A 23,322-nucleotide genomic window follows, 5' to 3' on the forward strand; every position below is an offset into this window, starting at 1 on the left:
TTGAGATAAAAACTCTCTTGGGCTTTGAGTAGGCTGATTCTTTTGATTTTTCTGTAGGCCCTTACCCAACTGTTTTGCGACTAACTTTTGATGGTCTTTGTTGGGCCTTCCCCTTTTGGGCATGTTCCACCCGAGTTTCCTGTCCACAGGTAAAAATCGAATTAGCAATATGGGCTTTGAAAGAAAAAGGCCCATTGGGAATAGTTGGTGCCGATGGCCCAAGCTTTCCCATTGCAAACTGGTCTGGTCCATCAGGGATAGAGGTGATAGATTGAACCCTAGAGCTCTCCGCCACCGCTTCCCCCTTACCATGGGTATTCCGATCTCTGTAATTAAAAGTTTGGGAGTACTGGAATTTACCTGATGTGCCATCATATGATTTTACCTGGCCTAGCTTACCTTTCATTTGGGGTCTTACCGGCGCCTCCATTCCTTCTGTATTCTTTGGTGGGCTCTTTTTCCGCCTTCTAAAGTTGACCATCTTCGATTCGCTCTTTTCCATCCTTTGTCGAAGTAGTGACTTGCTCTCAAGCTTCAGTTGTTGTGGTTTTTGGGGTGATGTAGGTGCAGTTGTCAATTGTGTGACCAATCCGTCCACATCCCACACACATGATTCCCTCCCCTTCATAGAGTAATTGTTGTTTATGCGATCCAATCATGATCGAAGTTCTCACAGGGACATCCAAACTAATTTCAACACAGATCCTCACATATCTTCCCCTAAGGGTAGCGGATGGGCATGCATCCGCCTTCACTAGTTGGCCAATTCTTCTACCCACTTTCTCTAGTATTCTCTGATCGTAGAACTTAGTGGGCAGTTGTGGTAAACGAATCCATATAGCCGCAGTGTCAATTTTTGACTCTGCTGGGACGAAATTTGGTTCCCATCTCTTGATTGATAAAAACTGACCTTCAACGAACCATGGGCCTTCATATAACACAGTTTGAAGGCTTTGCTCTTCTTTAAATCTGGCTACATAGAAGTCAAACCCCAGATCTATTAGATTTAGGGGTTCATCGATATTCCAAAGGTCGGTTAATTTCCCTTTAAGGTATTGGTGACTCAGTCTTTTCCCGAATACTTTGACTATGACTGAGTATTTCCATGGTTGGTATAGCCTTTCTTTTTCCTCTGGCGTGAGGGTAATCGTATCTAGATCTGCAGGCGATTCTAGTTGGTCTTTCATGTGAGTTTCACGATCCATTTCGTGTAGATAGGAGGCTTCTAGATTCTCTTCCTTTTCTAAGACCACATCTTTGTAGGATAGTGGTTGCGAAGATAAAGGTGGTATTAGTGGTGTTCTGTCCTCTTCCATATCTGATTGGGATTTATCCGGTGGTTTTGGTGGAATAGGGGGAAAGGTCTCAGTGGGTAGTGTGGAGGGCTTAGTCATACCCTTGAAAACTGGTGTGTTTTGTAGTGGTGATAAGGTAGGTAAATTTTAGAGAGAAGGTGGAGCCTCTCTCTCTAAAAGTTTTAGTATTTTTCTATTATTACTTCATATTCCTATTAAAGAAGAAATCGAATTGGTCGTAAGTTCAAAAAGGAAAAAAGAATCAATTGAATAAGTATGAATCTTATCATAGTATTTAACATCCTTATTAAAGAGGGTTAATACGCCCATTAATATTCTAATTTTTTATTCTCCATGGATATCAATTGCTCCTCAACATGTGAGTTCTTTAAGTTATATTTTTGTCGTTTTATTTGTCGTTTTATAGCATTTGATCATTTTTCTTGGTATAGTTCATGTTACTTTTGTGTTTAATCTTTTATATGGTTTTGCAACAATTGTTTTTCGTTTGTCGCTTTCCTTGATCATCCAATTCAACTTCTTTTATAAATAAAAGATCATAATAGTTTCTGCTTTAGGTTAATCTATATTTTATATTAAAACGTCTATTAATATGTTTTTTTTTATTCTCCATGAATATCGATTGTTCCTCAGCAGGTTACTTTAAGTTATATTTATGTCGTTCTATAACATCTGGTAATTTTTTTTTCGTGGTTTAATTTGCCGTTGGTTTAGTTTTTAATTTTTTTTATATGGTTTGAAATAATCATTTTTCGTTTGTTTTTTTCCTTTCTTATTGATCATCCAATTCAATAAGAAAGTAGAAAAAATAGTCATTTAATTATTTTTCTTATATTTAAAAGTTTAAAATCAACTATATAGAAGTCCTACATATTTGAGAGTGTGAAATCAATTAAAATTGTACTATATATAAATTTGTTCCATACTCATACTCGTAATTGTCAAACTAAGTGGAAACACATTATATGACGAAAATCTATCTATGAGGGGCTTACTATTTTCATGGTGTTTGGTGGAGTTGCACTTTTTCCTACATCTCAACGAGTGAAGCGGAGGTCATTTTCTTGAATTTGTTCGTATTACGATTCATGCAGTATTCATTATTCATTTATTCAATTCCTTTTTATAGAATTCCTCCGCTTTTCATAAAAATTTGATCACTTTTTGTGTTAATGTTCTGTTAGGTCACAACCCACACAAATTGTTGAGAAATTAAGCGGGTTACCAATAATAAAAAAATATTATTACCAATTATGTTTATATTCTAAATTTAATTTATTACCCCTAATATAATAATCTAAATTCTTTCGTAAAAAGAGAAACCCGTAGTTAGAAGTTTCATGATTGTTGCCATTTATTAAAATTAATCAAGTAATTGCCATTTCTTAAAATAACTTAATCAAGTAATTGCCATTTATTAAAATTAGCCAATAACATATGGTTGTTGGTAAAAAAGTTATTTCCAATTAATTTATTTTAAAATACTTTTTGTTAATCGTAGAATAAGAAATAAAATTAAAATATTTATTAGAAAGAAAAAAATTGTAGTTGAAAGTTATATGATATTATAACAATATAATTAAATTGTTGCCTTTTATTGAAATTAACCAACGATACTATGCTTGTTAGTAAAAAGATGTTACAAAATTTCATACTCTATTGTAGTATTCATAAAAATCTTTAGGTAATTACATATATTCTTCTTTTGTTTTCCTTAGTTTTAGGTTTTTTATATGGAAGTTTCAGATAGGAAAACGTGCCTTCCATTCCGAATATCCTATTTTAGCGGGTCTTCTTAAATAATTAATTATTATTTTTCAAATGTTAACTTAACAAGAAGTAAATTAATGGAATTGGTATTATTACATAATAAGATGATTTCTCTGTTTTAGATCAAAGCATATGAACTTTTTTCATAAGGTAGTATTTTATGCTCTGCTTGTTGGTAAAAAGATGTTACAAAATTTCATACTCTGTTGTAGTGTTCATAAAAATCTTTAGGTAATTACATATATTCTTCTTTTGTTTCCCTTAATTTTAGGTTTTTTATATGGAAGTTTCAGATAGGAAAACGTGCCGTCCATTCCGAATATCCTATTTTAGCGGGTCTTCTTAAATAATTTTTTTTTTTTAAAAATGTTAACTTAACAAAAAGTAAATTAATGGAATTGGTCCTATTACATAATGAGATGATTTTCTCTGTTTTAGATCAAAGCACATGAACTTTTCTCATAAGATAGTGTTTATTTGGTGCTATTTATTTGAATAATCTATTTGTAATGTAATAGTCTTGTTTGTATTATTTGAGGGAATAAGTATGAAAAAAAAGCGCTATTTGTTTTCTTGGCAAAAACAAAAAACTTCCATAATTATCGTTTATATATTGAATTCAACTTCTATTTATTTAAGTTGGGCTCCACTTGAGGTTTTTGAACCAATTAATTACTTATGTCGTGTCTTAATTTGTTTAGGTTAAAAATTCACTTTAGTAAAACCCTTTTAACAAAACTGCTATAGGCAACAAAGGAGAAACATCAGGTTTAGGAATATTCAGCAATTAAAATCACTTTAGATTTAAAATTTGTTTACCAATTAGTGCTACTTCCGTTAATTTTCTAGAATTTTAAAGAAAATAATTTTGATTAGAAAGGAGATAAACTCTCCTACAAAAGAAGTCTGTACTCCACATTTTTAAACATGAAATCATGATAGAGTCGATGATTGCGGAGATAAATTTGTGTGATTTGAGGTTTTTTTTTTTTTTTTTTTTTTTTTTTTTAAATTCTTTTAGTTTGTTTTAGAAGTTAGTATTGATAAATGATTGTATATTCTTGATAGACAATTGCATATTATTGAAAAGTTGCTAGTTGTAATTCTTATTATAATATCTAATGTTAATGTGTAATCGATATCTTTTTGTAGACAATATGCTTGGTGTATGATCCTTTTTGTCGATTTAGCTACTCTTTCGTGACAAAACTCTTGAAATTGACATTGATATTCCCTTGAAAGTGCAACATAGATGTCCAAGTGAAAAATATACCGCGGCAGATACAAGCCACATTAGGTTTGACAGTGTGTTTTATTTAATGTCATCGAAGAACATAATCCCACTAAAAATGATCATCTGATAAGAGAACGTAACATACGCTAAGAAAGTCGTTATAAAAAGATATTATGTGAGATACAACAACATAATATATTTGTCTCTCATATACTAAAATATCTATAGTTACAAATAATATATAATTAATTTAACTAAATTTACACTGTTTGCGTGTTTAGTAAATATTGAATTCAACTATTATGTCCCTGTAACAATACCTATTTTCGTCCTTTAGACAATTTCATTTATTTTAATGAAAAACGTATTCTTTTTATATAAATTATTTATTGATTCACGCGATGCACACGTGCAACGCACGTACATTTAAGATTAGTTATATTAAAAGCACAAAGGGCCTTAGAAATGTTGATTGAACTTTTTGCCCTTCATTAAAAGACTCAACAATAGTCAAAATTATCATTTACTATTTTATGGGGTGAAATTAAAAATACAAATAAAGTATTTTATTGAGGAAAACAAAATAGCCTCATGACCAAAAAGGAAAAAGAAGAAGAGAATAAGTAGGAAATTCCTTCTTCAATTAATTTTCCTTACATAGAGTACCGTAGGTTAAAAAGGGGAAAAAGAATTAATAGGAGAATAAGTAGAAACTTACTACTTAAGATATCCCTATTAAAGAGAGGTAGTCCAATTAGGATAAAGAGTTCTAAATAGGACTGGATGGTCGGCTATACTATTCTCAATTTTAATAGAAAAGCAATACGCTCTTTACATAATTTTTGTGCTTTGGTTGTTAGCCTAGGTACCTTCCGACAGCAAGGGAACAACTATATCTTGATAATGCAAATTGCACGTAGAATTTTAGCCGAATAATGAATATTTACTGTATACATGAATTTCTCTAACAAATTGTAGGTTATTGGCTGTCGAATTTTATTTTCAATTTTGATTAATCTTTTCGTAATTGTTTCAGTATTGGCAGTTGCAATAGCTATTATGATTACAATCCGTTTAATTGCTCATATTTTGATTTTCAAGAATTTAAATTATTTGAACTTTGTACAAGCACCTGTTGCAGCTTACCAGTTAGGCATACGTTCTTACATAATTTTGTGCTTTGGTTGTTAGCTTGTGTACCTTCCGGCAACGAGGGAGTAAATATACCTTGGTAATGCAGATTGCAGGTAAGAATTTTAGCTAAATAATGAATATTTAGTGTATACATGAGTTTCTCCAACGAATCGTAGTTTATTGGTGGCCAAATTTTATTTTTAATTTTGATTTATCTTTTCGGATTTGTTTCAGTATTGGAAGTTGCAATAGTTATTATGATTACAATCTTTTTAATTGCTCAAATTTTGAATTTCAAGAATCTAAATTATTTAAAGTTTATTCAAGAACCTGTTGTAGCTTACCAGTTAGGCACTTCTTTAACAATTGATTTCTAGGAACACTTCAAATTTGTAATGCTACCTCCTGACCCTTTTTACGAATTCTAATTACCTTTTTTATATAACGTTTCAAGTTCTTGTAATTTAGTAGGCATCAATGTACATATATAGTTATGCGCAATTCAAGAATTTTTTAATCTCCTGTCTCTTCTTTTTTCTTCTAGGCAGTTGAAAGCATCAAAGGGCATGGAGGATATCAATTGAAAATCTTAATGTTTGAGCTTTTAACAAGTATGAATCTTGCAATAATTAAATTCTCGCTGCCTTTGTTCTAAATACCTCTTTTCGATAAAGTTTCAGTTTCTTATTTGAACTAGGTTTGCCGTCAATACAAATCTTTCTTCTTTGATTGGGTTTGATTATATTTGCCATGTGTTTTAGTCCAAGTAATTAGATTATAATTTCGAATTTTGTATGTGGTGACATATTTTAGTTAATAGGTCTTTTAATTAATTGAAATACTGTAATTCTTTACATGAAAATAGAGCTCTAATAAACAGTCACTTTGTGATACTAATCACTATAAGAACTGAAGTGATAAATACCAAAGAAGAAAATCGTGGGAAAAAAATTTAAAAAATCTACAGTAAAATAATTATGCGAAATACAACTTCCTCAAGACAGAACTGATTTAGTAACTAGGATTTTTAGGGGTAAATTGTAAGATTTAATTATTTGGTCATATTACGTTGTGGCATATGTCTTTTCTGATTGAATAAAAAGAAACCTACTATATATACACTTTTTAATAATTCTAACAAAAGATACAATATACCAGTGGCAATCGATCTACATAATAGAAACAGAATTAGAATATTCCTAAATTTTCTAAAACATATATAAAAGAAGTAAGAAAATACAATGCTAAAATTTCTATCATAAATAAATAAGAAAATAATATTTCAAAAATAAACTAAGTTGTCTTCAATTTCTAAATTTTTAGTTCAATAAAAGTGAAAAAAATCAGAAGGAATGTTCTTGGTTCCAAAATCTCCTAACCCAAAAAAAAAAAAAAAGGGTCTCCAAATTGATCAACCTTCAAACAAAATGGGAGGGAGGGAGTATTAGATTAGATGCATGATGCATCAAACATAGCATTTGAGTCAATGAAATAATATTATTTTGTCATTTAAATGAATGTTGCATTTATTTTAATATTCTTACTATTTTACAAGTTATTTTTTTAATACATTTTTTTATTTGTTGACATGTGCACTCGCACGTACGCTTCACTAGTAAAATAAAAATATTCAAAGTAATATTTCAAGCTACAAGAATTAAACAATATAACCATTTAAACTTGAAGTATGCTATAAGGTTTTCTTTGTTATATCAACTTCTTTTGAACTATCTTGGTATTTTCTATTGCTCAAAGCCGGAAGTTAAACATTTTACTTAATGGAAATGCTTGGACATAATTGAAACAAATGAGACATTATATAGATCATGATGCATGAAATAAGTTATATATATATATATATATATATATATATATATATATATATATATATATATATATATATATATATATATATATATATATATATCCAATTTGTAATAATTAGAATAAACTTGCTTTATTGGTTAGAATATTTGGATAAATTTTCTCAAGAAAAAAAAATCATGTTGGATAACTACTTTGTAAAATGAAAATATTTTTATAATTAGCTGTATATATGCTTTCTAATAATATAAATTTTTAGATTAATTTTAAACCACTTATTTATTAAAGTTAAATAAAACTAAAATATTCCAAGTTCATCTCCAAAAAAATAAAAGCAGTAAATATTCTTTTAATAAGTGAAAATTTTATATATTAGGGAAAATTATATACAATCGTTTGATATAGAAAATTTGGATGGCATATTTGAGCCTTTTCCGAAAAGACTATACTTAAGCAAAGATCTACTCCATTCAATTGTATCCTTTTATTGTCTACTTAGACATAATTTTGCAATATTCTGAAATTTTGATTAGGAATAATATTTTTCACATTTTGAAAATAAAATAGAAATATTCAAATGGATTTTATTATTAAAAATGGGTTAAGGGGTGTTATGTCCTAAAATGGATTGTTTTTTTTTTTTTTTTTTTGAAAATATGAGCATAGTTTGATGACCTTATTATTTAAAAAAAAAAAATCAAAAGTTACTTTAGTGAAATTTTTCTATAAGTTCAATGACCACTCGAAGAATTAACTTTTTCAAGTAAATTGTAATATGATATTTTCTCAATCGCTTAACAATTCAATCAATAGTTCAATATTTCTTCATCTATCACTAATGTGATGCCCCTAAATACGTCAAACATCTTAGACAACGTGATTGGACAAATATTGTTTATAAGAATGATATCTTATATTTCGGATAATGTTCAAAATGAATTTTAAAAGATATTCTAAGCACTTTTGGTTCTATACATTTATTAAGGGTGAGTCCATAAAATATGCATTTTTTTTCCTGCTCTTTTTGATTTATTTCTGCAGTCTTGTTAATTTTTTCAAGTGCAATTTCTGCTTTATTTTATCTAGTCCACTGTAACTTTTGGTGTTGCAATTTCTGAGATTTGATGTTACTTGTGTTTCTAGTTAAATCTTTAATCTCATAATTCCCGTAAAATCTAACGGTCAGAATTTGTTAAATATTTGATGAAGATTAAAATGCTAACTTTTAGCAAACTAAGGGATTAAAAATGCTCAGAAATCTATATAAAGGACCATTTTGAACCTACCCCTAATAAAAGAGACAATTTTTATCATTTTCTTTAATATAGTCTATTCAGCCATTGAGTAGTTACTTTTTTTTTTTTTTTGGATAAATAATTTTCTCATTTGAATAAATTAATCAAATAGGTTATGGAGCGTAATAAGTCTAGAAAAAACACCAATTTTTTTAATTTTTTTTTAAAGAAAACACCAACTTAATTCGAAATAGAGGTGTAATTATTTTAAATGTAACGTAATTTGAACTATTTGGTAAAGAGTTCTCTCATTTTTTATATTCGGTAGATTAAAAAATCCTCATTGTCCTTATCATCTCGGGATTAGTAAGTTAATCGAAATGTTCACCAACGATTCAAGACTCTATGCGGTGTTATTAACACTGTTCACCAACCATTCAACAGGAGAACTCTCCATGCTAATCAATTTATCAACAGGCCTTTTTGTGAAATAAAATTATTTTATGGTGCTAGTTAATCCTTCCGTTCACTTTTGCTCATTCACTATTTTAAAAATAGATTTTAATTTTTACTTGCTCATTTTCGAATATCAATAGAGAAATAATTTATTTTTTCTGTTTTACCCTTTGCATTAATTACTCATTTTAAATCATTTTTCAAATTCATTAAGACTATATACCAATTAATATAAATATCATGATAAAATATACATTTCATTTATTATTTCTTAAAGGGTGTGCAAAGTCCATAATGACAAAGTATAAGTATACGGGTGGAGTACCTAGTTGTCTGTGTACGCAGTGAGTGAGTATAATATGAAGATTAAATGATGGTTCAAGTACTCAACATACTGCGAAATGACGCTACAAACTGACGCTACAAGATTATGTATGTATAGCTATGAAGTAAATTCTAGCTAAATAATATTTTCATGATAACGTGTTTAGCAATTAAAAAGAATTCATAGCATACTGTAAGTATGGAAAATTTATTGAATTCAAGTCCGTAAGATAATTTGGATATATTAGTTGAAATAAATTATGAGCTAAAAAGGGAAAACTACATATATATATATATATACGTGTTAAGGAGAAATATTTACGAAACGTGACGATAGTTTTCTTTATTTACAAAACATAATGATAGATTACGAAACATGACGGATTTTCATATATTTTTTGTTTTTTTATTTTTTTTCTAGAAAATATATATTTTAATTTTTTTAAAAAATAATTTTTATCTATTTTTTTTAAAAAATTAATTTTTTTTTTGGCTCAAAGGCTTAAAAAATTACCTCAATTTTTTGTGTATGAAAGCTGTATGAAACATGTACGAAATGTGTACATGTGAGCGAAATTTTTAATATAATTTTCATACACAAAATTGTGAGCGAAAACTTTAAGCCTTGAATATTGTATGAAAGTTGTTACAATGTTGTTGTAGTTGTATTAATTTTTCAGAAACCTAATATGAACTTTATATACGAAAAATGTGAATGAAATTCTAAGTCTTGAGTGAGATATACATATTTCATACCATTCTCATGCATAAAATTTTGAGCGTAATGTTTAAGCGTTGATCGAGATATACACATTTCATATGTTCTTCATACATAAAATTTGAGCAGACTTTTTAAGCCTTGAGCAAGATATACACATTTCATACACAAAAATTTGAGCGATTATTTTAGGTCTTGAATGTTGTATCAAAGTTGTATACAATGTTATTGTAGTTGTATTAACTTTACAGAAATCTAACATGAACTTTATATACGAAAATATGAGCGAAATTTTAGACTTGAGCGAGATACAAATTTCATACACGTAATTTTGAGCGGATTTTTTAAGCCTTGAACGAGATATATACATTTCATACATTTTTCATACAGTTTTCATACACTAAATTTTGAGCAAACTTTTTAAGCTTTGAGCGAGATATACACATTTCATGCAACTTTAATACATGAATTTTTGAGGAAAAAAAAAATTAAAAAAAAAAAATTAAAAAAATTAATTTTTTTTAAAAAATTAAAAAAATATTTTTTTTTTTTAAAAAAAAATAATTTAAAAAAAATAAAAACATAATTTTTTTTAAAAAATTTAAAAAAGCATGTTTTATATAGGATTTATAATGTTATGTTTTGTAAATATAAAACTATTGTCACGTTTTGTAAATATTTCTCCTTAAGATGTATATATACGTAGTTGACCCTAATATTATTGGATGAATTATTTAAGTCCAATAAGCATGAATTTAATTAAAAAGATCCAAATACATTGGGCTAGCCCATTTAATTGGGCTATAAATGACAAGTCCATTTTGTTAAGTCCAAGATGATGTCTTGCTCACCGTTACCTATATGCTCTCATTCATACTATATGCTCATAATCATGAACATATATCATTAGATAAAACATATACTTTTATAAACATAATATATATATATATGCTATCATAATATATACATATATATATATATACATATACACGGAGACCATGGGACCATACTACCCACACATGCGTATCTACGAGCCTCTACTAGAGTACTAGACATATGGACGGGACAGGACCCCGTCGTGCCCAATCATGAGTATATACATATATGTACCAAAAGAATAATCAATAGCACCTCCGGACAATGGAGTGCTCACACGTCAGCTACTAGCCCCTATAGATCAGCACCGTCTCCTTGCCTACCTGTGGGCATGAACACAGCGTCCAAAGAAAAGGACGTCAGTACGAACATTGTACTGAGTATGTAAGGCAGGAATGAAATAAACATAATAAGAATATCGTAAGTCATGGATGGAGATACAACCGTGCGTCCTCTTGTAATTATATTACATTTCATATACATTCATCATACATAAGCATATCATGTGCATTATCATAGCATATGTCTTATCATATCACGTATACATCATCATACCATACATGCATCATAACATCAATCATACATCATCATGTCGTTAACCCGCGTCCGGGTAACCATCATATGCCGCCCACTAGTGGTGTCATGCCCGACCCTCTAGGCTCGGTGGAATCATAGCAGCCCGCCTTAGCGGTGACATGCCCGGCCATCTAGGCACGGTGGAATCATAGCAGCCCGCCTTAGCGGTGACATGCCCGGCCATCTAGGCACGGTGGAATCATATCATCATACATATCATACATTTATCATCGTACATTATACATCATCATAGTCATCACTATCATTCATTTCATATTCATATCATGGTTTCATCATAATTTAATATCATCATACATATATCATCAATTCATACATTAGAACTTGGAAGCAAGTATAGTCATGTCGGGGTGACATAAGGTCGTGGACCCCTAATTTCATTATGGAGCATTCGTAACATTCCACCTCACCTTGGAAGAATGGGCATAAGGTGAGTGTATACAATGGTCAACATCAATGAACTATGGATAGCTTCATTAGCTTAGTTAGGAACATCATATCATAGACTATAGCATCTCTAGACTTAGCTTGTCATTATCGTTATCATAATCGTAGCATATCTCTTATCTTGTATGGCTATTCATGCATAAAGGCTCGTAGCCTTCTTGAAGATAGGACATTCGTAATGGAAGAGGAAATTCATGCCATATGGACTCATGCCTTAGAAGGAAGGGATTAGCCTCACATACCATTGTCGTTTACTAGTCTATCGCTTGCTCGTTCTCCTTTAATGCACTTGTTTATACCTTCAAGAGAATTCGTATCGACATTAGCTATATCATCATGAAAACATACTTACTAAAGCTATAGAAATTTGGGCAGCATTTCCTTTGTTTATACTACTTTCCGCCATATTCCATATCAACTCCCAACATTCATAACAATCATCACAATATCACTAACAACAATCGTCATTCATTACATAATGATTCGCATTTCACAATTCTACTTCAATTCTCCATATTCATGACTAAAAGTCCATCGTCGTATTCTTTCATATCCAATACTTATTTCATGTTCTATAGGTCATTTATAACACATTCATAACATCAACATATCCATTTCCATGATTCAATTCAACTACTACTCACTAGCAATACTATTCACACATTTGATGACCCATTTGTTATACACTTCTACAATCCATGTGTTTCAACTTATAAATACTTCAAACAACATGTAAAGATCATGAAACTTACCTTAGATGATGGAGGAATAAGCTTGGAATGGTGATTCACCCTTAGCACCAAAACCCTACTTTATCTCTCTTGGGATTTCTTGACTTGGATGACTTTTAATGGGTTTCCTTCACTTGATTCACCTTAATTCTTGTTGTTGATCCTTGCTTTCTCTTGATTTCTTATGGATGAAATGTTTGGAACTCTCTAGAGCTTTCTTGTGTTGTGGAGGTGGAGAGTGAAATGAAATGGAAATGAAAAATGGTCCCTTATATAAAAATACATTTCAGCCCGACCAAGATATACGGACCAACATACGGTCCGTATGTTTTATACGGTCCGTATGTCTGGCCGTAGATCTGGTCCAGTGAAGTATACTCTACTGGACTGAATCTACGGTTGGACATACGGTCCGTACATTTTATACGGCCAGTATGTCTGGCCGTAGGTTGCCCAGTTTTTCCGAGAATCGTTTCGTCGACTCGTTTGATCTCCGATCCTTATGGAACCTTCTTAACACTTGTTCCTTACTTCAATACCATTCTAAGGGACGTTATAACTCTTCCTCAAAGGGTCATTAAGACATCATTAACTTAATACTCGTAATTCTTATCCGATACTCAACATATGACTCGCTTCTCTTAACAACTTTCTTTCCTTAACTCGAATGTCTTTGGAAATCTTAATTAGGATCGTCAAATACTATTTCTTACTTGTCCAAACCTCGTATACATCATCCCTCGCTCGTCTATTCTTGTACGCTAACGGGGAATTTTCTAAGGTGTAACATTCTTCCCCCTTTTTGGAACATTCGTCCTCGAATGTTAAGTCATCGGGGATTCTAGAAAAATTTCGCCAGAGTTTCCCCTATAATATGGCGATACCATCCTGTCACAACAACCCATAATATCATTGCCTCACAGGGCCACAACACAATAGCAATATAGATTGGCCACACACGACCCATATACATAAAAATAAAGCATACATACCTTATCATTTCGAAGTTTCATCATAGATTTCTTCGGGGGCTGAAATAAATGTGGATATGTGGATTTCATCTTCTCTTCCGCTTCCCAAGTCATCTCTTCCCGATTGTTATTTCGCCATAAGACTTTCACTGAAGCTATTTCCTTATTTCGAAGTCTTCGTACTTGCCTGTCTAAAATGGCAATAGGCACTTCTTCATAAGCTAGCTTTTCTGTGATCTGAACATCATCTATTGGCACAATCTTTGTGGGATCTCCCACACATTTGCGGAGCATAGAGACATGAAATCTTTTGGATGAACTAATTCAAGCTCTGAAGGCAATTCTAATTCATACGCCACTTGACCCACTTTGCGGATGATTTTGTAGGGTCCAATGTATCGAGGACTTAACTTTCCTTTCTTACCAAATCTCATCACCCCTTTCATCGGTGATACTTTCAAGAACACCCAATCATTAACTTGAAATTCTAAATCTCGCCGGCGGTTATCCGCATAAGATTTTTGGCGACTTTGGGCTGTCAATAATCGATCTCGGATCACCTTGACTTTTTCTACCGCTTGTTGAATCAACTCGGGGCCTATTAATTGCACTTCTCCGACATCAAACCATCCAATTGGAGATCTACATTTCCTTCCATATAGAGCTTCATACGGAGCCATTTGGATACTGGAATGATAGCTATTGTTGTAGGCAAATTCAATTAGGGGTAAGTGGTCATCCCAACTACCACCAAAATCTAAAACACATGCCCTTAGCATATCCTCCAAGGTCTGTATAGTACGCTCGGCTTGTCCGTCAGTTTGCGGATGAAATGCCGTACTAAGCCTTACTTGAGTACCTAGACCTTCTTGGAAGGATTTCCGAACTTAGTGTAAATTGTGCTCCTCGTACGTGATGATAGATATTGGAATACCATGAAGCCTCACAATCTCCTTAAGATATAACCTTGCATAATCTTGGCTGAATATGTAGTTCTGACTGGGAGAAAATGAGTTGCTTTGTCAATCTATCCACAATCACCCATATAGAATCATACTTCCCTCGAGAGCGGGGCAATCCTACAATAAAATCCATATTGATCACTTCCCATTTCCACGTAGGAATTTTCATTGCTTGTAATAATTCTCCTGGCTTTTGATGTTCTACCTTTACTTGTTGGCAATTCGGACATTGAGCTACAAATTCCGCTATGTCTCTTTTCATGCCATCCCACCAATACATCAATTTAAGATCATGATACATCTTTGTCGTTCCAGGATGAATAGAATACCGAGAGTAATGAGCTTCTTCTAGAATTCGGCGGCGTAGTTCCGCCACATCCGGAACACATAACCTATTCTGATACCTGAGAACCCCATCTACCGAGACTTCAAATGGTGACTTTTCTTTTGGAAATTTCACACCTTTATAATACTTCAATTTGGGATCCTCGTGTTGACGCTCTTTTATTTCTGCATCCAAGGATGAAAGCTGTGGGATTGTTAACACTAACTCTGCATCGCCTTTGAATCAATTATACGCACTCCAAGATTAGCTAGTTGATGGAGTTCACGAATCATTTCTTTCTTCTCCAAAGGTACTTCACATAGGCTACCCATAGATCGGCGACTAAGCGCATCTGCTACTACATTTGCCTTTCCGGGGTGGTATAAGATATTCACATCATAGTCTTTCAATAGTTCTAACCACCGCTGCCGCAGATTTAACTCCTTCTGTTTGAAAATATATTGGAGACTCTTGTGATCTGTATAGATATCGACATGTACGCCATACAAATAATGTCTCCACATTTTTAATGCATGAATAGCTGCGGCCAATTCAAGATCGTGAGTTGGGTAATTCTTTTCATGTTTTCGCAGCTGTCTCGAAGCATAAGCAATGACTTTTCCATCTTTGCATCAATACACATCCTAACCCAACACCGGAAGCATCACAATACACAACATAGCCATCCGGCCCTTCTGGAAGTGTTAAAACTGGAGCTGAGGTTAATTTGTCCTTCAACTCTTGGAAGCTACGCTCACAAGCGTCATTCCACTGAAATTTTGCTGACTTATGGGTTAACTTCGTCAATGGGGCTGAAATAGATGAAAAGCCCTCTACGAATCTTCTATAATAACCTGCCAAACCCAGAAAACTACGAACTTCGTAGGCGTCGTAGGCCTTGGCCAAGTCTTCACCGCCTCTATTTTCTGAGTATCAACTCTAATGCCATCATCGAAATAACATGGCCCAAGAATGTCACAGAATTTAGCCAAAACTCGCACTTTGAAAATTTTGCATACAACTCCCTAGTACGGAGAATTCCAAGGACAATACGTAGATGATGCATGTTCGGATTCTGTGCGAGAATACACTACAATATCGTCAATGAATACTATCACGAACAAATCCAAGAGAGGCACTGAATACATTATTCATTAAATTCATAAACAACCGCCGGAGCATTAGTAGCCCAAACGACATCACTCGGAATTCATAATGGCCATATCTTGTCTCGAAAGTTTGTCTTGGGAATATCTTCTTCTCTGACTCTCACTTGATGATAACCCGACCTCAAATCTATTTTGGAAAACCATTTGGCACCTTGTAGTTGATCAAATAAATCATCAATTCTTGGAAGAGGATACTTGTTCTTTATCGTCACCTTGTTCAACTGTCTATAATCAATACACATTCGTAGGGAGCCATCTTTTTTTTTTTCACGAATAGTACTGGTGCTCCCCACGGTGATGAACTGGGTCTAATGAACCCCTTTTCGAGCAAATCTTTCAACTGAGCCTTTAACTCTTTCAATTCTGCCGGAGCCATTCGATAAGGAGGAATAGAAATAGGCTCGGTATCCGGCAACACATCAATGGCGAAGTCAATCTCCCTTTCTGGAGGAAGGCCTGGAAGTTCATCTGGAAATACATCCGGAAACTCATTCACTACCGGAACAGATTGAAAAGTTGGCGATGTTGCCTCGGTGTCATGAACTCGGACTAAATGATAAATATAGCCCTTGGCGATCATCTTTCTTGCCTTAAGGTAGGAAATAAACCTACCCCTTGGAGTTGCCGTATTACCTTTCCATTCAAGCACGGGCTCTCCCGGAAATTGAAATCGAACTAATTTCATTCGGCAATCAACATTAGCATAGCATGAGGCCAACCAATCCATACCCATTATAACATCAAATCTAGCATTTCTAGCTCCACTAAATCAGCTTTGGTTTGGCGATCACATATCACAATTATACAATCTTTATACACTTGTTTAGCTATCACGGGATCACCAACCGGAGTGGATACCTCGAAAGGTTTAATTGGCTCGGGTTTCACCCCAATACGATTAGCAACATAGGGGGTAATATATGATAACGTGGAACCTGGATCTATCAATGCATACACATCATGAGAAAACACAGTCAATGTACATGTGACCACATCTGGAGACGACTCGAGATCTTGCCGTCCGGCTAAAGCATATAAGCGGTGTTGTGTGGCACCTGAAGTAGATGCTCCCCCTCGGCCTCTACCTCGGCCTGCCGGAGTACGGGGAGTACGCCTGTAGGACGTGCTGAAGAGGATCCTGCTGCCGATCCTGTGGGTTGAACCCCACCTCTGCCATATCTCGAAGGACAATCTCGCATCAAGTGTCCTGTCTGCCCACAAATATAACATGCATCTGTGCCCTGGCGACATGGCCCTGAGTGCAATTTTCTACACTGGCTGCATCGAGGAACCGGTGGTCTCCCCTGACTGTAATCTCCCCCAAACTGAGAACCTGGGGCCCTCGAACTCTGGCCCTGTCCTGAACGGAAAGAGCGATCAGATCTTTGCCTGTAAACCGGGGAGGTGCACTCTCCACTGACTGGCCTGAGTGCCTAGAATATGTCTGTCTTGATCCCCCTCTATAATCACTACCTGTGCCCATGGATCTGGCCCTTTTGCTTTGCCCTCTATCAACATCACGATCACCCCTCTGCGGAGGTTGTTGTCCTTCAAGATTTTGGGCATGGGCTTGAATGCGGGAAATATCCATCCCGTCTTGCAATGAAGCCGTCAAGCAATCTTTAAATAAATGTGGCCCTAAGCCACTCACAAATCTGTACACCCGATCTCCCATATCGGCTACCATAGTAGGAGCATATCTAGCCAAAGAATTAAATTGAAGGCTATACTCCCGGGCGCTCATGTTACCTTGCTTCAAATTCAAGAATCTATCCGCTCTAGCTCGGCGGACCTCGGGCGGCAAATAATGACGAAGGAAAGCATCAACAAATTCTTGCCACACGGGAGGAGGCGCATTCTCTTGCCTCGACGCTATCCAATTGTTGTACCATAAAACCGCCACATCTCGGAGTCTATATGATGCTAACTCCACTGATTCGGTCTCGGAAGCATGAATAATCCGCAATGTTCTCAACATTTCATCAATAAAACCTTGCGGGTCTTCATCCGGATTTTGACCCAAAGAATTCCGGAGGATTTAGGCTCATGAAGTCACGGGCTCTAGTACTAGCTGAACGATCACTTGGGCCCGTATTTTGCCTTTGTGCCTGAGCGGCAACCAACTGTGTCAATAAATTAATAGCCTCGGTCACTTGTTGACCCGATGTAGCCGGTGGAGGAACTGGAGGCATAGGAGCTGGAGCTGAAGCCCCTTCTTGCTCTTCCGTAATAGGCGGAGTAGTGGAGGCATTAGATAAAGCCTCATGATGTGATTCATCCTCATTTGCATTCATGGGCGGCTCTCTTTCTGCCCGCCTTTTCATAGTAATCTTGCCCTTCGGGGCAGCTTTAGCTTTTCCTTTTGGCGGCATTTCTGAAATCACAACATACTCATTAGGGAGGATTAAATCTTATACTCGGCTCTATCGCACGATTTCATATGAAGAAAGATGGTCATTTTTCCTAAATGCCCTGTAGCCTCTGTTTATTAGCGTGGCGCGCAACACACCATAAACAAGACTCTACTAGACACGGCTCGTAGACACTTCCTAGGACTGAACTGCTCTGATACCACTTCTGTCACGACCCGAACTACGGGCCGCGACGGGTATCCGGGGCTAACCACCGAACACCACTCATTTCCGTTACCTATATGCTCTCATTCATACTATATGCTCATAATCATAGACATATATCATCATATGTAACATAATTACTTTTATAAACATAAGCCCTTCGGCTATCAAAATAATATATCCATATATATATACATATACATATACATGGAGACCATGGGACCATACTACCCACACATGCGTATCTACGAGCCTCTACTAGAGTACTAGACATATGGACGGGACAGGACCCCGTCGTGCCCAATCATGAGTATATACATATATGTACCAAAAGAATAATCAATAGCACCTCCGGACAATGGAGTGCTCACACGGCACTACTAGCCCCTATAGATCGGACCGTCTCTTGCCTGCCTACGTGGGCATGAACACGGCGTCCAAAGAAAAGGACGTCGGTACGAACATTGTACCGAGTATGTAAGGCGAGGAATGAAATAAGCATAATAAGAATATCATAAGTCATGGATGGAGATACAACCCGTGTACTCTTATAAGCATATTACATTTCATATACATTCATCATACATAAGCATATCATGTACATTATCATAGCGTATGCCTTATCATATCACATATACATCATCATACCATACATGCATCGTCGTATCAATCATACATCATCATGTCGTTAACCCGCGTCCGGGTAACCATCATATGCCGCCCACTAGTGGTGTCATGCCCGGCCCTCTAGGCTCGGTGAAATCATAGCAGCCCGCCTTAGCGGTGACATGCCCGGCCATCTAGGCACGGTGGAATCATAGCAGCCCGCCTTAGCGGTGACATGCCCGGCCATCTAGGCACGGTGGAATCATATCATCATACATATCATACATTTATCATCGTACATTATACATCATCATAGTCATCACTATCATTCATGTCATATTCATATCATGGTTTCATCATAGTTTAATATCATCATACACATATCATTGATTCATACATTAGAACTTGGAAGCAAGTATAGTCATGTCGGGGTGACATAAGGTCGTGAACCCCCGATGTCATTATGAGCATTCGTAAGCATTTCACCTCACCTTGGAAGAAATAACATAAGGTGAGTGTATACAATGGTCAACATCAATGATTTCATATACTTCATTAGCTTAGTTAGAACATTACATCATAGCTATAGCATCTCTAGACTTAAGCTTGTCATTATCATTATCATAATCGTAGCATATCTCTTATCTCGTATGGCTATTCGTGGATAATGGCTCGTAGCCTTCTTGAAGATAGGACATTTGTAATGAAAGAGGAAATTCATGCCATATGGACTCATGCCTTAGAAGGAAGGGATTAGCCTCACATACCTTTGTCGTTTAGCTATTCTATCGCTTGCTCGTTCTCCTTTAATGCACTTGTTTATACCTTCAAGAGAATTCGTATCGACATTAGCTATATCAATCGTGAAAAGCATACTTACTAAAGCTATAGAAATTTGGGCAGCATTTCCTTTGTTTATACTACTTTCCGCCATATTCCATATCAACTCCCAACATTCATAACAATCATCACAATATCACTAACAACAATCGTCATTCATTCATATGATTCGCATTTCACAATTCTACTTCAATTCTCCATATTCATGACTAAAAGTCCATCGTCGTATTCTTTCATATCCAATACTTATTTCATGTTCTATAGGTCATTTATAACACATTCATAACATCAACATATCCATTTCCATGATTCAATTCAACTATCACATACTAGCAACACTATTCACACATTTGATGACCCATTCGTTATACTCTTCTACAATCCATGTGTTTCAACTTATAAATACTTCAAACAACATGTAAAGATCATGAAACTTACCTTAGATGATGGAGGAATAAGCTTGGAATGGTGATTCACCCTTAGCACCAAAACCCTATTTTATCTCTCTTGGGATTTCTTGACTTGGATGACTTTTAATGGGTTTCCTTCACTTGATTCTCTTGATTTCTTGTTGTTGATCCTTGATTTCTCTTGATTTCTTATGGATGAAATGTTTGGAACTCTCTAGAGCTTTCTTGTGTTGTGGAAGTGGAGAGTGAAATGAAATGGAAATGAAAAATGGTCCCTTATCTAAAAATACATTTCAGCCCGACGAAGATATACGGACCAACATACGGTCCGTATGTTTTATACGGTCCGTATGTTGGACCGTATATCTGGTCCAGTGAATCATGACTCTACGGGACTGGATCTACGGTTGGACATACGGTCCATAGATTTTATACGGCCGTATGTCCGGCCGTAGGTTGTCCGATTTTCCGAGAATCGTTTCGTCGACTCGTTTGATCTCCGATCCTTATGGAACCTTCTTAACACTTGTTCCTTACTTCAATACCATTCTAAGGGACGTTATAACTCTTCCTCAAAGGGTCATTAAGACATCATTAACTTAATACTCGTAATTCTTATCCGATACCCAACATATGACTCGCTTCTCTTAACAACTTTCTTTCCTTAACTCGGATGTCTTTGGAAATCTTAATTAGGATCGTCAAATACTATTTCTTACTTGCCCAAACCTCGTATACATCATACCCTCACCTTTGGAAGCGTTAAACCAATTACGAGGAGCAAAGCAAACATGTTGGGACAACAAGCACTCCAAGTGTCACCCGCATCAACTCCTGTTTTCGAATCTTCATCCCTAAAACGAAAAAGATCTCCTAACGATGCATTGGAGGGAGGAAGCAGTATTGCTGAAAAGATTAAGAAGACACTATCCCTACTTGATCTCTCTTGATTCAAGAACTCTGCCATGAAGGAAGATAATGATACTTCAAACGACAGATCCTCTCCACTCACACCACATGAAGTAAGACAATCAAAGATCAACTTATGCGACAATCCATGCTATTCTCCAACATCCCCAACAGTCATGCAAACGATAGTAACTAATGCTATGGAGGGTACACTAGCAAACTTGACAAAGGTGATTAACGGCTTGGCCAAGCATGTGCAAAATCAAGACGTTCAGATTGAAAAGTTGATGGATGGCTTAATGGAAGGAGAATCCAGCCACACACCTAGGAAGGGTCTCGAAGCACAAGAGACTTTGCGCAAAAGAAGCGCCGCCCACCAAGGAAAACCAATTTTTTCTAAAGGGATGATCCCACTTGACCGACTAAAGAAATTCATCGAAGGGACTATTAAGGAAAAATGCGATGTTACTGTCAACTCTTCTTTTATTTACGCAAAGCCGTACACTACAAGAATTGATAGCTTCAAGATGCCAGTCGTTATCAACTTCCTAAATTTAGCAGTTTGAGGGAAAAGGAAATCCAAAGCAGCATGTTGCACATTTTGTTGAAACATATAACAACACTGGGACTTCTGAAGACTATCTTGTCAAGCAGTTCATTCGCTTCAAACGGAATGCCTTTGACTGGTACATTGATCTTGAGCCTAATTCTATTGATAATTTAGAGCAACTGGAGCAGGAATTCCTCAATTGATTTTATAGCATAAGGAGTACTGTGAGCATGGTGGAACTTACAAGCACTCGCTAGAAGAAGGACAAACCAGTTATCGATTTCATCAATCAATGGAGAAATGCAAGTCTAAACTGCAAAGATATGCTCAACGAAGCTTCTAGGATAGAGATGTGCATCCAAGGAATTCACAGGGAACTTTGCTACATCTTGCAAGAATTCAAGCCAAAGTCCTTTGAAGAACTAGCTACTCGTACTCATGACATGGAGTTGAGACTGTCTTTCGCACAAAATCAAGTAATGCTTATCTAGGACCCTCACAAAGGAAAGGACAAGTAAGAACCAAAGAGATGGAGCAAGTTCGTTCCCAAGAGTGACAACAAAATACTCATGGACGTCAATGTCTCGCCTGTAAAGTTTACTACAAAGGTGCGCAAGAAGCAAAGTATGAAAGAAACTTTCTTTCAAGACAACACAAGCCGAAAGTCGGCCTTGAAGGAGATGCAAGTGAGAGAATACCCCTTCCTGGATTCTGATGTCCCTGAAATTTTTGATGAACTACTTGAACTAAAACTCATTCAGTTACCAGTGATGAAATGATCCAATGAAGCTAGAAGAACAAACGACCCAAACTATTAAAAGGATCATCAGCTTATGGGTCATCCTCTTGAGAAGTTCTTTGTCTTCACGGACAAAGTTATGCAGTTGGCTAATGAAAGAAAGATTCCACTTGATGATGAGAAGGCAAGTTCAAATAAAGTCTTTATCACCTTTGATTCTCTCGATCCGATCCAAAAATGCAGCTTTGAATAACATGAATAAGGATCATTGGAGGAAGATAAAACTCAAGTTAGTGAAGTCGATGATGAAGGTTGGATTCTGGTGACTAGGCGGAGATGCTAAAAAATAAGTCCACAAAAAGAATCATCTAAACAACCCACTAGGAAGAGGATGGTTAGAAAACCAAGGAAGCAAAAATCAATTGAGCATCTGAAGAAAGCGAAATTAGAGGTGAACTACCAACAGGAACCATGACGTCCCATGACGTTGGAGGAATTCCTACCAATTTGGTTCTGTACTAAGACTGCTCGAGACAATATCGAGATGTCATGCTTCAATACCGATGAAGAAGAAGCAAAGAATGAAAGCCTATCAACGTTTTCTCC

At 35.2% G+C, this 23,322-nt stretch overlaps 1 protein-coding gene across 1 annotated transcript; it reads right to left on the bottom strand.

Moving 5' to 3' along the window:
- Positions 1-527: 527 nt before the first annotated feature.
- Positions 528-1,394, bottom strand: LOC132044560 (uncharacterized). Its single transcript, XM_059435061.1, has one exon. It carries the CDS (start codon positions 1,392-1,394, stop codon positions 528-530), a length of 867 nt encoding a protein of 288 aa, XP_059291044.1.
- Between the last annotated feature and the right edge of the window lie 21,928 nt (positions 1,395-23,322).

The sequence above is a fragment of the Lycium ferocissimum genome, unplaced genomic scaffold (assembly GCF_029784015.1).
Source record: "Lycium ferocissimum isolate CSIRO_LF1 unplaced genomic scaffold, AGI_CSIRO_Lferr_CH_V1 ctg4786, whole genome shotgun sequence".
NCBI classification, from domain to species: domain Eukaryota; kingdom Viridiplantae; phylum Streptophyta; class Magnoliopsida; order Solanales; family Solanaceae; genus Lycium; species Lycium ferocissimum.